Source organism: Aegilops tauschii, chromosome 6 (assembly GCF_002575655.3).
Source record: "Aegilops tauschii subsp. strangulata cultivar AL8/78 chromosome 6, Aet v6.0, whole genome shotgun sequence".
Lineage (NCBI taxonomy): Eukaryota > Viridiplantae > Streptophyta > Magnoliopsida > Poales > Poaceae > Aegilops > Aegilops tauschii.
The window spans coordinates 73,237,636-73,256,844 of NC_053040.3; the positions used below are offsets into that span (position 1 = coordinate 73,237,636).

At 47.5% G+C, this 19,209-nt stretch overlaps 1 protein-coding gene and 1 pseudogene across 1 annotated transcript; both read left to right on the top strand.

The window, feature by feature from the left end:
• The first annotated feature begins 1,024 nt into the window (after positions 1–1,024).
• Positions 1,025–2,012, top strand: LOC109744137 (chlorophyll a-b binding protein, chloroplastic). Its single transcript, XM_020303240.4, has one exon. The coding sequence runs from the start codon at positions 1,101–1,103 to the stop codon at positions 1,899–1,901; it is 801 nt and encodes a 266-aa protein (XP_020158829.1). The 5' UTR covers positions 1,025–1,100; the 3' UTR covers positions 1,902–2,012.
• Positions 2,013–13,473: 11,461 nt separating this feature from the next.
• Positions 13,474–14,273, top strand: LOC109744144 (chlorophyll a-b binding protein, chloroplastic-like; annotated as a pseudogene).
• The last annotated feature ends 4,936 nt before the right edge of the window (positions 14,274–19,209 follow it).

Below are 19,209 nucleotides of genomic sequence, written 5' to 3' on the forward strand. Positions count from 1 at the left end.
AAGTTTAGCACACTATACTTGGTGTGCATGATCTTGGAAGCACAATTTTTTTCGTCCACATAGATATTAAAATGTACTTTGAATAATCATAACTATTATAATATTGTAGATGAACAGAGTTTACCACAATATAGTTTTTGTGCATGGTCCTGGCCAATACAGAAAAGATACAGCGACATGAGAGTCACACACACACAGAGCGTGAGAGGTTAAACTTCAAATTATATTTGTTTATGAGATTTCCATAGTAATCATGGTTCAAAAAAGGGGTTTCCTGTCCTAATTTAAGAGCTAAACACGTAAAAATATCACACATACACAATTATAAGTGAAATTTATAAGCACGTATATGAATTTGACTCGATTCTGATCTTTTGATCATCATCTGAAAAACTGGTATATGTGAACACACAGTGCAATATAGTCAAACAATATTATTATGTACGGTCATAGACATGTGAAAAAGAAGGTATATATGTGTATGTTATCACAAAAATTTGTGAAAATAACATCTGAAACTAACATTAGTTTCATGTAACCGTATCCACCATTTTGTTTTCCAAATTTAAGTGGTATCGTTGCGCACTCAAAAAAAAAGGCTCATCCAGCGGTCAATTCTACCATATCCACCATTTATAAACACTAAAATATGCGGAGTACATCAGGGCGTCCTAGTGTTAGTAATTCCTTTCAACGAGCTTGAATTGACTACTTCCAGGTTCCAGCAGAGAAGAAATCTGCTGCATGCGAAACAGGCACTACTATTAACAGATCTCACTAACACACGTGACCCAATCAGCTGTCTCCAAGGAGATCCTGGTCACAGCCACTCCTAGCCACAAGCACGCAACAGAACCATTTCCTGGCTCTCGATGTGCCAAGTGTTCAGAGAGAGCAACATATCTCTCCGGCACCAATGGCGTCAAAGCTCAAGATTTCTCTCTCTATCCATGTTGATCTTGTCAGCTTTACACACCACATCAATCCCCTATGCCACCTCGCTACCTTATATAGCTACCTCCCCCTCTCCTGTCAAGCCATCTCCACACTCTCACCTTTCTTTGAGAACCCATACAGCAGACATTTTTCTTAGCTCTCCAATGGCGGCGACCACCACGTCCCTCTCCTCCTCGACCTTTGCTGGCAAGGCGGTGAAGAATGTACCATCGCCAGCTCTCTTCGGCGAGGCCCGTGTGACCATGCGCAAGACTGCAGCGAAGGCTAAGCAGGTTTCCTCTGGCAGCCCATGGTATGGTGCTGACCGGGTGCTCTACCTCGGCCCACTCTCTGGTGAGCCCCCGAGCTACCTGACCGGTGAGTTTCCTGGTGACTATGGGTGGGACACTGCTGGGCTTTCAGCTGACCCCGAGACTTTCGCCAAGAACCGGGAGCTCGAAGTGATCCACTGTCGCTGGGCCATGCTCGGAGCACTTGGTTGTGTCTTTCCGGAGTTGCTGGCCCGCAATGGCGTGAAGTTCGGTGAGGCCGTTTGGTTTAAGGCCGGCTCCCAAATCTTTAGTGAGGGTGGTCTTGACTATCTTGGCAACCCCAGCCTCGTCCACGCGCAAAGCATCCTAGCTATTTGGGCATGCCAGGTCGTGCTCATGGGTGCCGTTGAGGGGTACCGCATTGCCGGTGGCCCGCTTGGTGAGATCGTCGACCCACTCTACCCAGGCGGCAGCTTCGACCCTCTTGGCCTAGCTGACGACCCTGAGGCATTTTCCGAGCTCAAGGTGAAGGAGATCAAGAATGGTCGTCTTGCCATGTTCTCAATGTTTGGCTTCTTTGTCCAAGCTATCGTCACGGGCAAGGGCCCTCTTGAGAACCTTGCTGACCACATCGCCGACCCTGTCAACAACAATGCATGGGCATTCGCCACCAACTTTGTCCCCGGCAAGTAAGGTGTCTTGGGACTGTGCTCGCCATAAGGCATGTTGTCCTATGGTCTGAGTTGTACTATCATGATGTAACATTATGAGAATTTTATGCAAAGGCATTGTTAGATTTTTCCACCTTCCATGTCGTAGCTTGCGTCCATTTGACTATTTTTTTTATGATCATATCATCACAATCACAATAACAGGAGCAAATAAACACTTTGCGGTGGGCTTAATTAACTATTACCGTATTGTGCCTAGACGAGTGGCAACTTATATAATCATGTGTGCAGGTGAATTTGTGGGGCCCGAGTGAGGGAAACACAAGTGTAGATATTTCAGCCAAGCTTTATGTTTCGTGTATATTCTGCCGGCCTTCCATCAAGCCAACCATGAGAAATGATCTAAATCCATCCCACTCAATTGCAAGGCTATGATTTTGTTTAATTTCTTATTTTCCAACCAAACAGAGTGCATCCAGTTATACTGCAGCAGTGATTTTTCAGATCTCTCTACATTTTTACTTTGTGATTTGGACAACTTAGAGACATATATAGACATTGATCTAGTAATCAAGAATGATATACCCTCTCACCACGTATTCGTGTTCGGCTTCTACGTATTTGCTGCACCACTAAGAGTAATCCTAACCAACTTTGCCAACGTTACTGGGCTAACCATCAACTTCTCCAAAACCATGCTTGCAACCCTACACACAGATGACACCGTTGCTAACGACACCGCCCTTGCCATGGGCTGCTCACGCGCCCCCTTCCCCCAAACCTACCTTGGCCTCCCTCTCTCCCCTACTAAGCCTCCATCCAATGCCTTCGATCCCCTCCTAGAACGCTCCCGCATGCTGCTGGCTGGTTGGCGTGCTAAGCTGCTTGACAAAGGTGATCGCCTCATTCTTATCTCCGCAGTCCTCGACTCCCTCCTCACCTACTTCATGTCAGTCTTTCGTATCCCCAAAAAGGTTTTAAAAACCCTAGACTCCATTCGTAGAGCTTTCTTTTGGGAGGGTGAGGATTCATGTTCAGGAGCCCAATGCCTTATTGCATGGAAAAACGTGTGTATTCCGAAAAAATATGGTGGTCTAGGACTCAAAAACTTGCATCTTCGGAATAAATGCTTGCTCATGAAATTTGCAGCCAAGGCCCTGACATCCTCCTCCACCCCCTGGCTGGAATGGTTGGATCTTCAACACCCAAATGCACTAGTCTCACCCCCACCCCAAAACTCCTTTCTCTGTCGTACCATTGCGCAGCAAATACCCACTCTACAGTCCATCTCCTTCGTCCTAACAAACAGTGGGACCCACACTTATTTCTGGCACGACACTTGGCTCACCCCAACACCTCTAGCTCACACTTTCCTCACCTGTTCTCACACTCCACTCTTCAGCTGGTTAAGCTGGCTAATGTGCTGCGATACGGTTTAGAAGCTAACCTCCTTAACCGTCTCTCCCTTCTGGCAGAGCAAGAGCTTGTTGCGTTGTTGGCTGTTTTGCAGGATTTCGTTCCCTCGGCTGAGGAAGACCAAAGGTTTCTACTTCGGGGTCTTGCCTTCTCCACCAAGCATGCGTACGGCACACTCATGGCCTGGATAGTGATCCTCTTGCTCCCCTCATTTGGCGCTCCAAGGTTCCATGCAAGATTTTTTTTTTGCCTGGCTCCTCTTCAAGGATCGTCTCAACACCAGGGCCAACCTTGCCCACAAGCAGATCATCTCCACAGACATATGTCCTCGTTGTGCCATGCTACCTGAGGACTCCATGCATCTCTTTCTCACCTGCCCCCTTGCCAACCGAGTCTGGCAGCGGGTAGGCATCCTACCACAGGTGGAGGACATCATCGACCTTTGGGACACTCCATTACCTCACCACCTGCCACACAAGACTTGGCCAATTATTCTCATGTCTCTCCTTTGGAAGATATGGGCTGCGTGCAATGACATGTTGTTTAGAAACATTGACCAACGTTCTGTAATAACCCTCAGGGCTCTTATCTTTGACCTAGACCTTTGGTCACATCGTCTCATGGCAACATGTGACAAGGAGGACGTCTCCTCGTGGCGTTCCTACCTCTCTGCACGCTGCGCGGTGCCTTTGTAATTCTGTGCTTGCTGCCTTGGCGGCTTTTGAGTAATATATTCAGGTGGGGAGCTCCCCCCCCCCCCCCCCCCCCGTGATTCTAAAAAAAATCATTCTCACCAGCTAAAACATCGTTAGATTTGTCCAGTGCAGAAGTGCCTCCGTGCTACTACTTAAAATTTATCAGACCTAACATAAAGCAACCATTGTTAGTAACTCCTAGGATGAATGCAAGTAGGTCTAGTATATGAATCCAAATTAATCCTGGTCCAATCCTGAAAGCTAGAACAACATTGTGTCCCACACGATCATCCCCGGTATCCCATGCCGTAATCACCACCCTCTCAGGTGATGTCTCGTTGCCCCTAAACTAATGAGGCTATTCTGTCAGCAAATGTCAATCATCTAAGAACTACCTAACTTCTAGACATTTTTATACTGATCCAATTCTTGAACCAATCTTTTTTGTTCTTACCCAATTTCACCACTCAACTAATATTGATCGTTTTCACCTGACACATTACCTGAACAATAGCCCAAGATTGTACCATCAATCAGAAAGAATGCAAGATTGTATCTATCCGAGCTAACTGCCCTCCCCCAACCCAACCACTCCAGCGAAAGCCTTCACCCTCCCCTGCCCCCCATTATATATTTCAAGCAATCCTTCCTTTCTTTCACAAAAAGAACTCCCCAAAGCGACCACATCCCAAAGCCATGTGGTTCGGTTCACCACCAGGGCATTGTTATCTGAAGTGGAAACACACATTTCTGTGCTAATTTAAGAGCTAAACACATAAAAATTAAACGCGGGATGAGATCATCGCCTTTGGAGGGATTCCGGATCCTGTGTCCGAAGGTCGATGGATGAGTTGTCGCCTCCAGGATCAGCCGGATGTTGATGACATGCAGCTAAGGTGCACCATGCGGGCGGCCAAGCTTCGTGACATTGAGGTCACTATGGGTATGTCAGTCAACACCTCCAATTCTTTTTTGCATTTTTCTAATGATGAGATTATTCATAATGCAAATCAGTTGGGAGTTTCACTAGGTAGTAATGGTAGTGAAATTTCTAAATCCATTAATGATAACCTAGATCTGAAGCGGAACGTGCCTTAGAAATGATTCAAAACTTAGCGGCTGTTAAACCTATGAACGACTCGGATGTAGATGCGTTGGGAGTTAGGATACTTGATAGCTTTTGTGTGGATCTTGCACCCTCTCTTCCTGAAACTGAGGAGGATGAGTGTTCTATCTCCCCTAGGGATTCCATTCTTGCAGATTCTCAGGTGGTTAGGTCAACTGAGCTTGGTTGTGAGGACCGAGTAGAGGAACAAAACAAGCCTAAATGCAAGTGGAAACAAAAGATTTATCCGGCTTCGGCTGTGCGTAGAAGTGCTAGGATCCGGGCCACTAAAAAATTTCATGATGAAGTATGAAAGGAATCTTTTGGAATAGCAGAGGTCTTAAGGACTTGGCTAAAAGAAGGTTTCTAGCGGATGCTTCTATAGAACACAAGTTGGAATTTATCGCCCTCTCCGAAATTGGCAGGGATAATTTTACTCCCCAGTTTCTTAGTACTTTATCGGGAGGTGTCGAATTCGATTGGCATTGCCTACCTCCAAGAGGAAGATCCGGTGGGATTTTACTTGGGGTTAAATGCGATACGTTGGAAGTCCGCAATGTGGTTATGGGTGATTTTGCAGTTAAGTTTCAGGTCAGATCGAAGGCTGATGGGTTTAATTGGGCTTTGGTGGCGGTGTATGGCGCCACGCGGCCTGAACTAAAACGAGACTTTTTGGCGGATCTAGTCCGTATTTGTGGTAGCGAGCAGCTCCCAATTCTGGTTGGGGGCAATTTTAACATTATTCGAAGACGGGAGGAAAAAAACAATGATAACTTTGACGGCAGATGGTCGTTTATGTTTAATACAATCATTGAAAGTTTGGATCTTAGAGAGATAGAGCTGTCCGGTAGAAAATTCACTTGGGCCAATACGTTACCAATCCCGACATTTGAGAAGTTGGATCGTGTCCTTGCTAGCGTCGAATGGGAGCTGAAATTTCCCCTGGTGACAGTCCAAGCATTATCACGCGCGATTTCCGACCATACACCGTTGCTGGTTGACTCTGGAGAGGCAACGCACCTGGGGAACAAGAACACTTTTTCTTTCGAATTAGCGTGGCTTGAAAGAGAAGGGTTCCTAGATCTGATAGCGAGAGAATGGGCTAAAGATTCAGGAGGGAGGTCGAATGTTCAAAGATGGCAAAACAAGATAAGACACCTAAGACGTTTCTTACGTGGATGGGCCAAACATTTAAGTGGGATTTATAAGGTTGAAAAGGAAAGGCTCCTTTTACTTAGTCAATCCCTAGATTTAAAAGTCGAGTCCTCCATTCTAGATACCAGGGAGCTGGAAACTAAAGTGGAGGCGGAAATGAGACTGAAAGAACTGCTTCGAGAAGAGGAATTGAAGTGAGCACTGCGAGCTAAAGTTCGCAAAATCGTCCAAGGGGATGATAACACTTAATTCTTCCATATGATTGCGAATGGCAAGCATCGAAAGAAGAGAATCTTTCAGCTCGAGCAAGATGAGGGGACGATTTTAGGACAGGAGAACCTAAAATTATACATCACCAATTACTATAAGCAGTTGTTTGGGCCGCCTGAGGATAATTTTGTATCCTTGGATGAGTCGAGGGCTGAGGATGTGCCTCAGCTAGAAGGGATGAGAACGATATTTTGACCGCCCCATTTTCGGAGAAAGAGGTGTTTGAGGCAATTTCAGAAATGAAGAATAATAAAGCTCCAGGGCCGGATGGTTTTCCGGCGGAGTTTTATAAGAAGTGTTGGCACATTATTAAGGGTGACTTGCTCCCGATGTTCCATGATTTATTTTCTGGACATTTGCAGCTATTTCACTTGAATTACGGAATAATTACTTTGCTTCCTAAGAAAACAGAGGCCGTGCGGATTGAACAGTTCAGGCCGATCTGTCTTCTTAATGTTAGCTTAAAATTTTCACCAAGGTTGGGACTAATAGGCTTACGCAGATTGCGCATTCTGTGGTGCAGCCATCTCAAACTGCTTTCATGCCGGACAGAAACATCCTAGAAGGGGTTGTGGTCCTACATAAAATTCTCCATGAAATCCACACGAAAAAACTAGATGGGGTGGTTTTCAAAGTGGATTTTGAGAAAGCGTACGATAAGGTAAGATGGCCTTTTCTTCAGCAGGCCTTGCGTATGAAAGGATTCGATCAGTCCTGGAGAAACCAGGTAGATTCTTTCACGCAAAAAGGGAGTGTTGGAATCAAAGTGAATGATCACATAGGTCATTACTTTCAGGCACACAAGGGTCTGAGGCAAGGAGACCTGATGTCACCGATTCTGTTCAACATAGTGGTTGACATGTTGACAATCCTAATAGGAAGGGCTAAGGATGACGACCAGGTAGGTGGCCTCGTTTCGCATTTAGTTGACAGAGGAGTGTCTATCCTGCAGTACGCTGATGATACTATCATCTTCATGGAGCATGATTTGGCAAAAGCAAGGAACATGAAGCTTGTGTTATGCCTGTTCGAACAATTCTCGGGGTTAAAGATTAACTTCAATAAAAGTGAATTGTTCTGCTTTGGAAGAGCTAAAGATGAACAAGAAGCTTACAAACAATTGTTCGGGTGCGAATTGGGGTCTTTACCCTTCACGTATTTGGGTATACGAATCCACCATCGCAAGCTTTCCAACAAAGAATGGAAGTGCATTGAGGATCGATTTGAAAAAAAAACTAAGCTGCTGGAAGGGCAAGCTTATGTCATACGGAGGCCGACTAATTCTCATTAATTCGATCCTCACGAGTATGCCTATGTTTCTCTTGTCCTTTTTTGAGGTACTAGTTGGAGTCCGGAAAAGGCTATATTTCTATCAATCGCGCTTCTTCTGGCAGAGCGATGAATTAAAACGAAAATACAGACTCGCTAAAGGGGATATCATTTGTAGACCGAAAGACCAAGGGGGTATCGGCATTGAAAATTTAGAGGTGAAGAACAGATGTTTACTCAGCAAGTGGTTGTATAAGCTATCTGTAGAGACGGATGCCACGTGGGCCCAGATTCTGTGGAATAAGTACCTTCAATCCAAAACACTATCTCAGGTGACCGTAAGGCCGACTGATTCTCCTTTTTGGAAAGGACTGATGAGAGTGCAATCGGTCTTTTTCAACAGGACAAAATTTGTAGTTGAAAATGGTACTACCACGAGGTTCTGGGATGATACATGGCTAGGGGAGACGCCCCTTGCACTCCAATATCCTTCTCTCTATAATATTGCTCAGCGAAGAGACGCTTACGTTGCAACAGTATTACAGTCCAATCCTCTTAATATTCAATTCAGGAGGACGCTAGCGGGAAACCGTTGGGAAGTTTGGCTCCATCTTGTGAGAAGATTGATGGATGTTCACCTATCTCAACAGCCCGACCAGTTGCTCTGGAAACTAACAAAGAATGGAGAGTTTTCGGTTAAATCCATGTATTTGGATGTCATCAACTCTAGCTCTATTCCTCGTTCGAAACATGTTTGGAAAGTCAAAGTGCCTTTAAAAATCAAAGTGTTTATGTGGTTTGTCCATAAACAAGTCACTCTAACTAAGGACAATTTGGCAAAACGCAACTAGACATGATCCACAAGATGTATTTTCTGTGGTAGTGACGAATCCATCAAACACCTCTTTCTTGACTGCCCATTGGCAAAAATTCTGTGCCGGTCGGTCCACATAGCATTTAATATTACTCCTCCGAATACTATCAACAGGTTATTTGGGACGTGGCTAGATGGGATAGAACCAGAAATAGCGAGACATATCCGTGTAGGAGTATGTGCTTTGTTATGGGCAGTTTGGAACTGCAGAAATGATTTGGTTTTTATTAGAACAACAAATATTCATTTCTTGCAGGTTATCTTCCGAGCCACTGCACTGATCCGTATGTGGTCGCTACTCACTCCGACGGAGGCCAGGTAGCGTCTGGTTACTGGATCTATCCGATGGGAGACGGTAGCACGGAATATCTTCAACCGGTTTGGATGGCGGTCATGTAATAGGATAGATGTTTAGTTTCCTATCTTATCTTTTTGCCTGCCGGTTGTGGCTATCCTGTTATTTTGCTTGGGCTCTGTGTGAGTCTCTTTTCTTTCTTCAGACATGAAGACTTTTATTGAACCTTTTGCTTATCAACAATATGGCTGTATGCATCGTTCTGATGCAGAGGCCGGGGATACCCCTTTTTGAAAAAAAATTAAGTAAAAAGCATAAGCACGCAGATGAAATTGACTCAACACTGATGTTTTGAAGTAGTATGTGAATTTATACGGCAATGTTGCGAAACGATAATATTATTTGTGATCACATGCATGCAATGTATTTGGAGTCGTCTAGCATCAGATAAAAACAAAGATATGCGTGTACGTTATCCCAGAAATTTGGGAAACTAACATCTTAAACAAACACTAGTTTAATATCAAAGTAATAGCCTCCATCATTTTATTTTCCTAATTTATGTTGTAATGTTAGGCACTTTGATTTTTTTTGTTTGTACAAGATTATTAAGAAAGGATGAATATTTTCATTTAGGGTTAAATTAGTAGTATTTTTATTTACCAAAGCTAACATGTTTATTTCAGTAGCAGTATAATGAGCGAAAATACCCAGTGGAACCTGGGTCTAGATGCACCTGTATTGAAAAGATATTTTTAAAATAGCAAAAATGATAAAGAATTCTGTAACTTTGTGTAAAGACATGGTCTAATGTTATACTCACATGTAAAGTTTCGTGAAGGAGCGACTCCCATGGTCTTTTGTGCAAACAAAAGGTCAAATCGAGAGAGAGAGAGGAATCAATCTTTCCCACATCACAGGGACCCCCCCCCCCCGCCCCCGCGTCGTCTCCTCTGAGGCGACTCGGGGGAAACCCTAACCGCCGCCGCCGCACCCCTCCTCCCCCCTCCCCTTCCCCTCCGCCGCCGCCAGAGGTGTGCGCCGGCGTGCGCTCGACACCGATGAAGGTGGCGGCGGGGGATCTGGCGGCTCCACTTCGCGTGGAGGGTCTCGGCATCCGGGGCGACGGCCCCGGGCGGAGAGCGCAGGGTGGCCCGGGCAGCGGGCCATTCCGGCCGGAGCTAGTGAGGCGCCTCCCTCGGTCTCGCGGGGGACGAGGAGGCGTCGGTCCACGGGCGCCGGTGTGCGGCCTCCCCTGCGCGGTTGCGGCCGCCAGATGCATCTCACCCTCTCCGCCCCGATCTGCTCCTTCCATCGCCGGATCCGGGTCCTAGCGGCTTTGGCCGTTCTTCTCGGGCGCCGGCAGCGCGGATCTCGTCGAGTGGGGTTGGATCCGGGGGAAACCCCTGGCCGGCGCAGCCACATCGCAGGCGTCGCCACGGGCGTCGTTCTCCTCCCTGGAGGCTGTGGTGAGGATCCTTCTTCCCCTCCTTCCGTTCCCTGCTAGGTGAAAGCCTAGGTCCCCTGTTTCGGGCGGCGACGACACATCCGTGTCGTGTTCCTTCTTGGAGGCGCAGTCCGGGGATCGCAGGGGCGGCGAGAGAGTCAGGTTGTGGGTGCGATGGTGGCGGGTGGCAGCTTGGCTCGGCGCTTCATCGCCTTTTCTTCGGTGGCTCATCGTTGTTTCCCGTGTTGCTGCGACTGTGGCCGACAGCTCTAGCCCTTCGGTGTGGCTTAACCGCGGACGGCGACGGTGCTCGGAATGGTGTGCTCTGTGCTAGCAGGTCTGCTCCTAGTTCCTTCCTCATGCGCAGCTTGGACGTCTTCCTCTGGGTTCTAGGGTGAACCGAGCTGCCGCCTGCCGGTGCGGCATCCTTCGAGCCAGGATGAGAGGGCAGGGGCCCTTTGCAGTGGCAGTTCCAGAGGAGTGTATGTTCTGTCTTCGAGTTGGGCTACGATCACGAAGCTTGCGCCGTGGTGCATCCTCTCAAGTCCATAGCTTGTCCGGATGGTGTAGGTCGTCCTGTAGGGTGATGGCAGCAGCCTGGCGTGTTGCTATCGCTGCTGCCTTAGAATCTGTTTCGCTTGGCTCCTTGTATCAGCCGCTTGTTTTTCTTTTTGCTTTTCTTGTTAGTTGGTGTTTTTGTAATCCTGGCCGGTTGATGGCTTTGTTAATTCAAAGCCGGGCTCTTCTGAGCCTTCGTTCTAAAAAAAAGTCAAATCTGTATAAAAGTTACTATTCAAGATTTTTGATGTTGCGATTTTGTTTTCTTTCCTAGAAGAACACGGAAGTCAATTCTTGGCGAACTTCCTTCATGAGTAGAACACTCGACCACGTTCGCTACAGAATTTGTTTAATTCTTTTCTCTGTCTCTTCTTTTTTACTCTTTTTTAAGTTAAAATGCTTTAGTGGATGCGCCAATATCCAGGTTCTACAGATCCGGATCCGTAAGTCATTTACTTTAATCTAAAACATACAGAATGTGCAGATGTAAATTAAATAAGTTAATTTACTTGTTAGTTGAATGGAAAATTAAGGTGTACCTACATTTTTCCGAGAAAAAATGAATATATTTAGTTTTATGTATGGAATTTGGCTCAATAATGTGATCTTTTACCACGGCCTATTCTGATTTTAGATTTCTGAACGCTAAAGGATACATGAGGACAACAGCTAGCGGTGTGACGCTGCGCGATGCTTCCTAGTGCAGATCTCACTCACACTTGATCCAATCAGCAGTCTCCAAGGAGATCCTGGTCACAGCCACTTCTAGCCACAAGCTCGCGGCAATACGCATTTCCTGGTTCTCGCTGCTCCAAGTGTTCTGACACGAAGAGATCTCTGCAGCACCAAATTTTTTTTAGAAAAGGAGGATGACCCCCGGCCTCTGCATCTGGGCGATGCATACAGCCACTTTATTAATTATTCTCACAAGACCTTACAAAGTCATATAACAGTAAGACTAAAGCCGCCGTCTAAGCAACAAACTGTCGCTACACCTATCCAGTTGATGAAGGGGCGCAGATAGCCTGGGCCTAATACCAAACAGACATCGCAGCCAAGCCTAACATCTAAGACCTGAGACCCCAACCTAGCCACTTGCCGGGTCTGGGGCACACACTGGTCCGGCGTGCTCTCAGAGGCCGCCGCCGCCAACTGCCACCGCTCCATCTTCAGAACTGTACTGATGCATCAACCTTGCTCGGTCCAGCTATCGTCGACGCCACCATGGCGCCCAACGACACCTCCTCCCTGCGCGCAAACAGCTGAGCACGTCGCGGTCGCCACTCATACACCTCAGCGCCATGCTGCCAAGTACCAGCAGCCGACACGGCTTGAAGTCCTTGGAAGATCTATCGTGCGTAGCACCTGCCGACCAGGCAGGACAAAGCGTAGCACCTGTCGGTCAGGCATGACTTGACATCTCCACCGAAGCTCCGTGCAAGATGAAGCCGCTCCACCTCCTGCCTCTGACTTCCAGCGCTGCTCCAGAAACGATGCTCCCAAGAGAGAAACGACACCGCAGTGCCGCCATCGTCCGATCTGGAACACCAGATCCTAGGGTTTCCCCCGGAGCAGCACGAGTGGGTCGACAGTAGTTACACGACGATGCCTCCATCAAGGTAACGGCGAGGACGCCGCCATTGCCTGCCGTCGGCTCGGTTTTCTCCGGCAATCATGTTTCCCCGACTCGTAGCCAGGACTAGATGACGGATCTGGAGATCCGACCACCTAGCCTCAGGCCGACCACCTCCGACGGAGGAGATGACCACCACCGCCCTGTCCCGCCTCCATGGAGAAGGGCCGTCGGACTCCACCGGTGTCAGTAGCTGCACATCTAGCACAGCCACCAATAGCACATCTCGAGCACCCGGGGGATGCCTCCCCGACCTGCCTCGGCGCCGATCAAGGCCGAGCGCAAGCTACAGGACGAATCCGGCGAGCAACCAGCAAAACCGCATGCACCACGGATGCCAGCCCGAAGGGGATCTCGCCCGACTCTGCCTAGCACAGGTGCCACCACCCCCGCGTCGTCCAGATCCGGCAGAACGACCACCGGCCGCCGCAACCATCACCAGCACGCATCCCGCCTCGTGCAGCCCTCCACACCAGCCACCGTGGCAGCCCAGCGTCGCCGCGCCCCGCACAACGCCGCGTTCCGGCCAGGGTAGATCGCCCCACGACGATCCCGCCTCGCGAGAAGGAGAGAGCGCCCCGCCGCCGCCCATGCCGGGCGGGCTTCGCCCGCCAGCACGCCCTGGCGGCAGCGAGGGGAGGGATGGGGAGAGGGTCGCGGTTCGGCGGCGACTAGGGTTTCCTCCCCTGCCGCCCGTGGGAGCGCCAGAGGAGGGGATTTTTCTCTCTATCCATGTTTATCTTGTAAAGCTTAGACACCTGCCCTATCCCACCTTCCGCTGCCTTAAGTAGCCACATCCCCCTCTCCTATCAAGTCATATTCACACTCACGCCTCTCTTGGAGAACCCATACAGCAGACTCCAGTCTTAGCTCTCCAATGGCAGCGACTGCCATGTCCCTTTCCTCCTCGTCCTTTGCCGGCAAGATGATGAAGAACATACCGTCATCGGCTCTCTTCGGTGAGGCCCGTGTCACCATGCGTAAGACTGCAGCGAAGGTGAAACAGGTTACCTCTGGTAGCCCATGGTACGGTGCCGACCGTGTGCTCTACCTCGGCCCACTCTCTCGTGAGCCCCCGAGCTACCTCATCGGTGAGTTCCCAGGCGATTATGGTTGGGACACTGCTGGACTTTCGGCTGACCTCGAGACCTTCTCCAAGAATCGGGAGCTGGAAGTGATCCACTGTCGTTGGGCCATGCTTGGGGCACTTGGTTGCGTCTTCCCTGAGTTGCTCGCCCGCAACGGCGTCAAGTTTGGCGAGGCTGTTTGGTTCAAGGCCGGCTCCCAAATCTTTAGTGAAGGTGGTCTCACTACCTCGGCAACCCCAGTCTTGTGCACGCGCAAAGCATCCTAACTATTTGGGCATGCCAGGTCGTCCTCATGGGTGCCGTCGAGGGGTACAGCGTTGCTGGTGGCCCACTCGGTGAGATCGTCGACCCACTATACCCAGGAGGCAGCTTCGACCCTCTGGGCCTAGCCGACGACCCTGAGGCATTCGCCGAGCTCAAGGTGAAGGAGATCAAGAATGGTCGCCTTGCCATGTTCTCAATGTTCGGCTTCTTTGTCCAAGCTATCGTCACGGGCAAGGGCCCACTTGAGAACCTCGCTGACCACATCGCTGACCCAGTCAACAACAACGCATGGGCGTTTGCCACGAACTTTGTCCCCGGCAAGTAAGATGTCTTAAAGATCATGCACACCATGAAGTGTGTTGTTGTGCGGTCTGAGTTGTATTACCATGATGTATATTATGAGAATTTTTTGCAAAAGCAATGCAAGATTTTTTTTGTCTTGAATGTTGTGACTTGCATCGATATGATCGTTGTGATTACAATCCACGAGAACAGGTAAATATTTCGTCTCGTGCTTAGTTAACCATTATCATTATTTGCTCGGATCAACGGTGGCTCATATGATTGTGTAGGTTGTTGACGCTGGTGAATTTGTGGGGTCAGAGCAAAGGAAACACTAATATACACTTTCATGGAAGTTTCCATCAAAACAACAATCATGAATGATCTCAATTCAATTGCAGGGGCCGAATTTCGTGTTTTGACCCTTTTAGCAAAGATTTTCAGGATCTGACCCTCGTTCGATTTTGTTTTGAAATCTGACTCTTTTTCTTACCGCCATGGGTCCTGGTGGTAGGGTTACACATCCTACCGCCAGGGCTAATCCACGTCAGCAGCCCCAGACGGCCATCGTCCCCCTCCGTCCCCCCTACTGCCACTGTCCCTGGTGGTAGCCTGTATAACCTTACCGCCGTGGACCCTGGCGGTAGGGTGCGAGCAGTTATACGGGCCGACGCACCCGCCCCAGCCCCATCTCCCCCATCCCCTCTCCTCCCAGCCGCCAAGAACAGAGTTCTTGCTCTTGCTCGCCCCTCTCTACTCCTCCCCTTGGATCTTCTTTGTTTCTTCACCGTTTTTGCGGATCGAGATGGCTCCGAAGAAAGAAAAGTAAGCTCCTCCAATCCCTCCAATTACTTTTAGTCAAATAGCTTCCAATTCGACCCATTATTTGCTTCAAATCACCCCTATTTTTGAACTAAGATTGGATTTTTTTACCTAGGATTGTTTTAGGTTGATTTTAGATGTTCTCTAATCACTAGTGGTGTTGAATATGAACACTACTCACTAGTTCGAATGGTAGTGTGAAGATGAACCCTAGTTCATATTTTTTTTAGTTTAGAAAAATGATGATATGATGCATGTTGGAGGAATTTGTTTTGATATATGATGCATGTTGATATGATATGATGCAAGATGTATTGTGGATGTTGTTGGAGATAAAATCGTGAACCCTCAAGATGAACCCTAGTTTATAAAAAAATTGTTAAAAAATGATGATATGATGAATGTTGGAGGAATTTGTTTTGATATATGATGCATGTTGATATGATATGATGCAAGATGTATAGTGGATGTTGTTGGAGAAAAAATGGTGAACCCTCAAGATGAACCCTAGTTTATAATTTTTTTGTTAGAAAAATGATGATATGATGCATGTTGGAGGAATTTGTTTTGATATATGATGCATGTGGATGTTATATATGAATATTGTATGAATAAATATATGAATGGTGTATGAATGAATCAACCATGTTTCATTTTTTATTTATGCTTATGCTTATAATGCTTATGTTTATGAAATTTTATTTAGGCGGGCACCTCTTGCGGGCAACATTGGCAAGTGGTACTCCATGTTTGAATACGCGTTTGACAAGGGTCATCGTGCCCATTTCATAGAGAACGGAGTGGTAAGTACTATGGTCGAAATATTGAACCAAAGTTTTGGGATTGATGAAAATAAGTTACTAACTTTTGGCGTCCACTTTTTGACAGATGCTCCTACCACTGCGCATGCAGGGTCACACGAATGCCGTGAAGATGGAGTATGACGAGCGCTACACGCCGTACTTCAGGAGAGCCCGACTGTTGGGTTTCGTCCTACTGTTCAAGCGTCAGCCGCCGACGCTCGTCCATGTAGCTCTCACCGCTTTGATTGACCGGTGGCGACCCAAGACGCATAATTTCCATCTCCCATGCGGGGAGATGACGGTGACCCTCGAGGATTGGGGGATGATTACGGCCCTACCGATCGAAGGTCATGCACTCACCGGGCGAGTGGAGAGGACCAACTCGCAGCAGAGGGCTACCACCCTCATCGATGACTGCCCCGACACTAAGGGTAACCGAACATCCGGTGTATCGCTGCCCTGGCTCCTGAAGAACCGGAAGAAATGCCCCGTAAATGCCGATGGGGGTACGGTGGAGCAGTACGCGAGGGCCTACCTGTGGTACCTTCTCACAGAGGTCGTGTTTTCAGACTGCTCCGGGAACTCTGTCCTCTGGTCATATCTCTTCTTCCTAGCCACTGGGATGCAGGGTACAGTTGGGGGGCGCCTCTCTCGCCTACCTACCCTAGTAGAAAACAGGGCTTTGGTCCAGGCAGGTAAGCCCATTAATCCCGGTTTAGTCATGAACCGGGACCCATGGTGGCATAGGTCCCGGTTCGTGAGGCCAGGGGGCCGGCCGGGCCTCGTGGGGCATTGGTCCTGGTTCGTCTACCCCCTTTAGTCCCGGTTCCAGACACGAACTGGGACCAATGGGCCTCGCCCTTGGCCCACAACCATTGGTCCCGGTTCATGGCTGGAACCAGGACCAAAGGGGGTCCTTTAGTCCTGGTTCCAGCCACGAACTGGGACCAATGAGATGCCTATATATACCACCTCGCCCGCGAGCAGAGCAGTGGAGTGCTCTATTTTTTTGGCCGGCCGTGCATGGGAGAGCTTTGTGGTGCTCTAGCTCACCTCCTATGCACATGAGGTGTTCGATGAAATGCCCGAGCTACACTTAATCTTTCTCCTCTCAAAGCTCCTTGTCCAAGCTCCATTTTCCTCAAGATTTGTCTAGGTTTGGCGGTCCGTCCTGTCCCGTCCCTGTCCTCACCGCCATCGATCGCCCGTGCCGATCTCGTCGTCGGCACCACCGTGGTGAGCCTCTTGATCTTATCTTCTTTCTAAAAGAAAAAAGTTCTTACTTGTATGATTTAGATAGATACTTGTGTAATTTTCTTACTTTTATTATTGTTTGTTATTATGTTGTGCGATGGTTTTGGTATCCGCCTCCGTCGGCCCTCGTCCTGTCTATGATTCGGATGTGGTATATATTATCTTTTATAACTATTTGGTTCATTTATTGTTTATGACAATTATGCCGACCAACGTGACATAGATTTTTTTATCTAGGAGGTATGTGAACCGGAAATTCCAACCGACCCTATTGTCGAGAGTTAAATTTAGTTGAAGAAGAAAACAATTACTTGAAGGAAAAATTGAAAAAAATTGAGGAGGAGAAGATGATATTGGAGTTGCATGTTGCGGATGTCGTCCATGATCACAAGATCAAGATGGATGCAATGCGCTTGAAGATTATTAAGACAATAAAATATGCCATTCATACTGAGGCTTGGTATCATTATGCCGTTGGATCAATTGTTACCTTAGTTGCGATTATGATCGCATTTGTTGTTGCATTGAAATGTTTTACATAGTTTCAATTTACGGTTTAATTAGATGCTCTGGAGAGCTATATGTTGTTCAATGAGAACTATGTATGTACTTTGGTTTTAATGTGATGATGAACTTCTATTAATTTGGTCACTTATCTATTCATGATGTTCTGTAATGGTTTTTGATACACTTAATTATATATAATGCACGCAGATGAACCGGCAATGGATGTATGGTAACAAACGCACCTCCGAGTACATTGAGGGCATGCATAATTTTCTTGCAGTACCTGAGGCAAACAAGCATAATGGTTTTATGTGTTGTCCATGCCCTATATGTGGGAATACGAGGTCTTACTCTGACTCGAAAGCCATTCACACGCACCTGCTTTATAAGGGTTTCATGCCACACTATAATGTTTGGACCAAGCATGGAGAAACAGGGGTTATGATGGAAGACAGCGAAGAAGAAGAGGATGATGGCAACTATGTGCCCCCTGAATATGGTGATGCTGCAACGGGGGAAGCTGAGGATCAAGATGAACCAAACGATGTGCCCGATGATGATCTTCGCCAGGTCATTGTTGATGCAAAGAGACAGTGCGAAAGTAAAAAAGGAGAAGCTAAAATTCGATCGCATGTTAGAGGATCACAACAAAAGGGTTGTACCCCAATTGCGAAGATGGCAACACAAATCTCGGTACCACACTGGAATTGCTACAGTGGAAGGCAGAGAATGATGTACCTGACAAAGGGTTTGAGAAGCTACTGAAAATATTGAAGAAGAAGCTTCCAAAGGATAACGAATTTCCTGACAGTACGTATGCAGCAAAGAAGGTTGTATGCCCTCTAGGATTGGAGGTGCAGAAGATACATGCATGCCCTAATGACTGCATCCTGTACCGCGGTGCGTACGAGGATTTGAACGCATGCCCGGTATGCGATGCATTACGGTATAAGATCAGACGAGATGACCCTGGTGATGTTGACGGCGAGCGCCCCAGGAAGAGGGTTCCTGCCAAGGTGATGTGGTATGCTCCTATAATACCACGGTTGAAACGTCTGTTCAGAAACAAAGAGCATGCCAAGTTGATATGGCACAGAAAGGACCGTAAGAAAGACGGGAAGTTGAGAGCACCCGCTGACGGGTCGCAGTGGAGAAAAATCGAGAGAAAGTACTGGGTGATGTGGTATGCTCCTATAGTGCCAACTTTCAACCTTTTCAGAGTTCATTTGTAGTGCTTTTCAATTTCAGGGTCATTTAGCTTAAAAATCAGTAAATGCATGAAAAATACCAGATGAAGTCAGAAAGGGTTGAAAATTGATGATGTGGCTTTGAATGGTGCATTTTGAACACACAAAAAGTCTGGAGTTCAAATAAGTTCAAAACATGAAATCCCTTTGTAACAGACGAGTTTTCGTCCGAACCCCTGATACTTCGAAAGAGATTGTCCATTTTGTACACGAAGTGTATCCAGTTTTTGTCGTAACCCTCTCAACTTTTTAGCACATGCTATGTGGGTGAAATGATGATACCATGCCAACTTTCAACCTTTTCAGAGTTCATTTGTAGTGCTTTTCAATTTCAGGGTCATTTAGC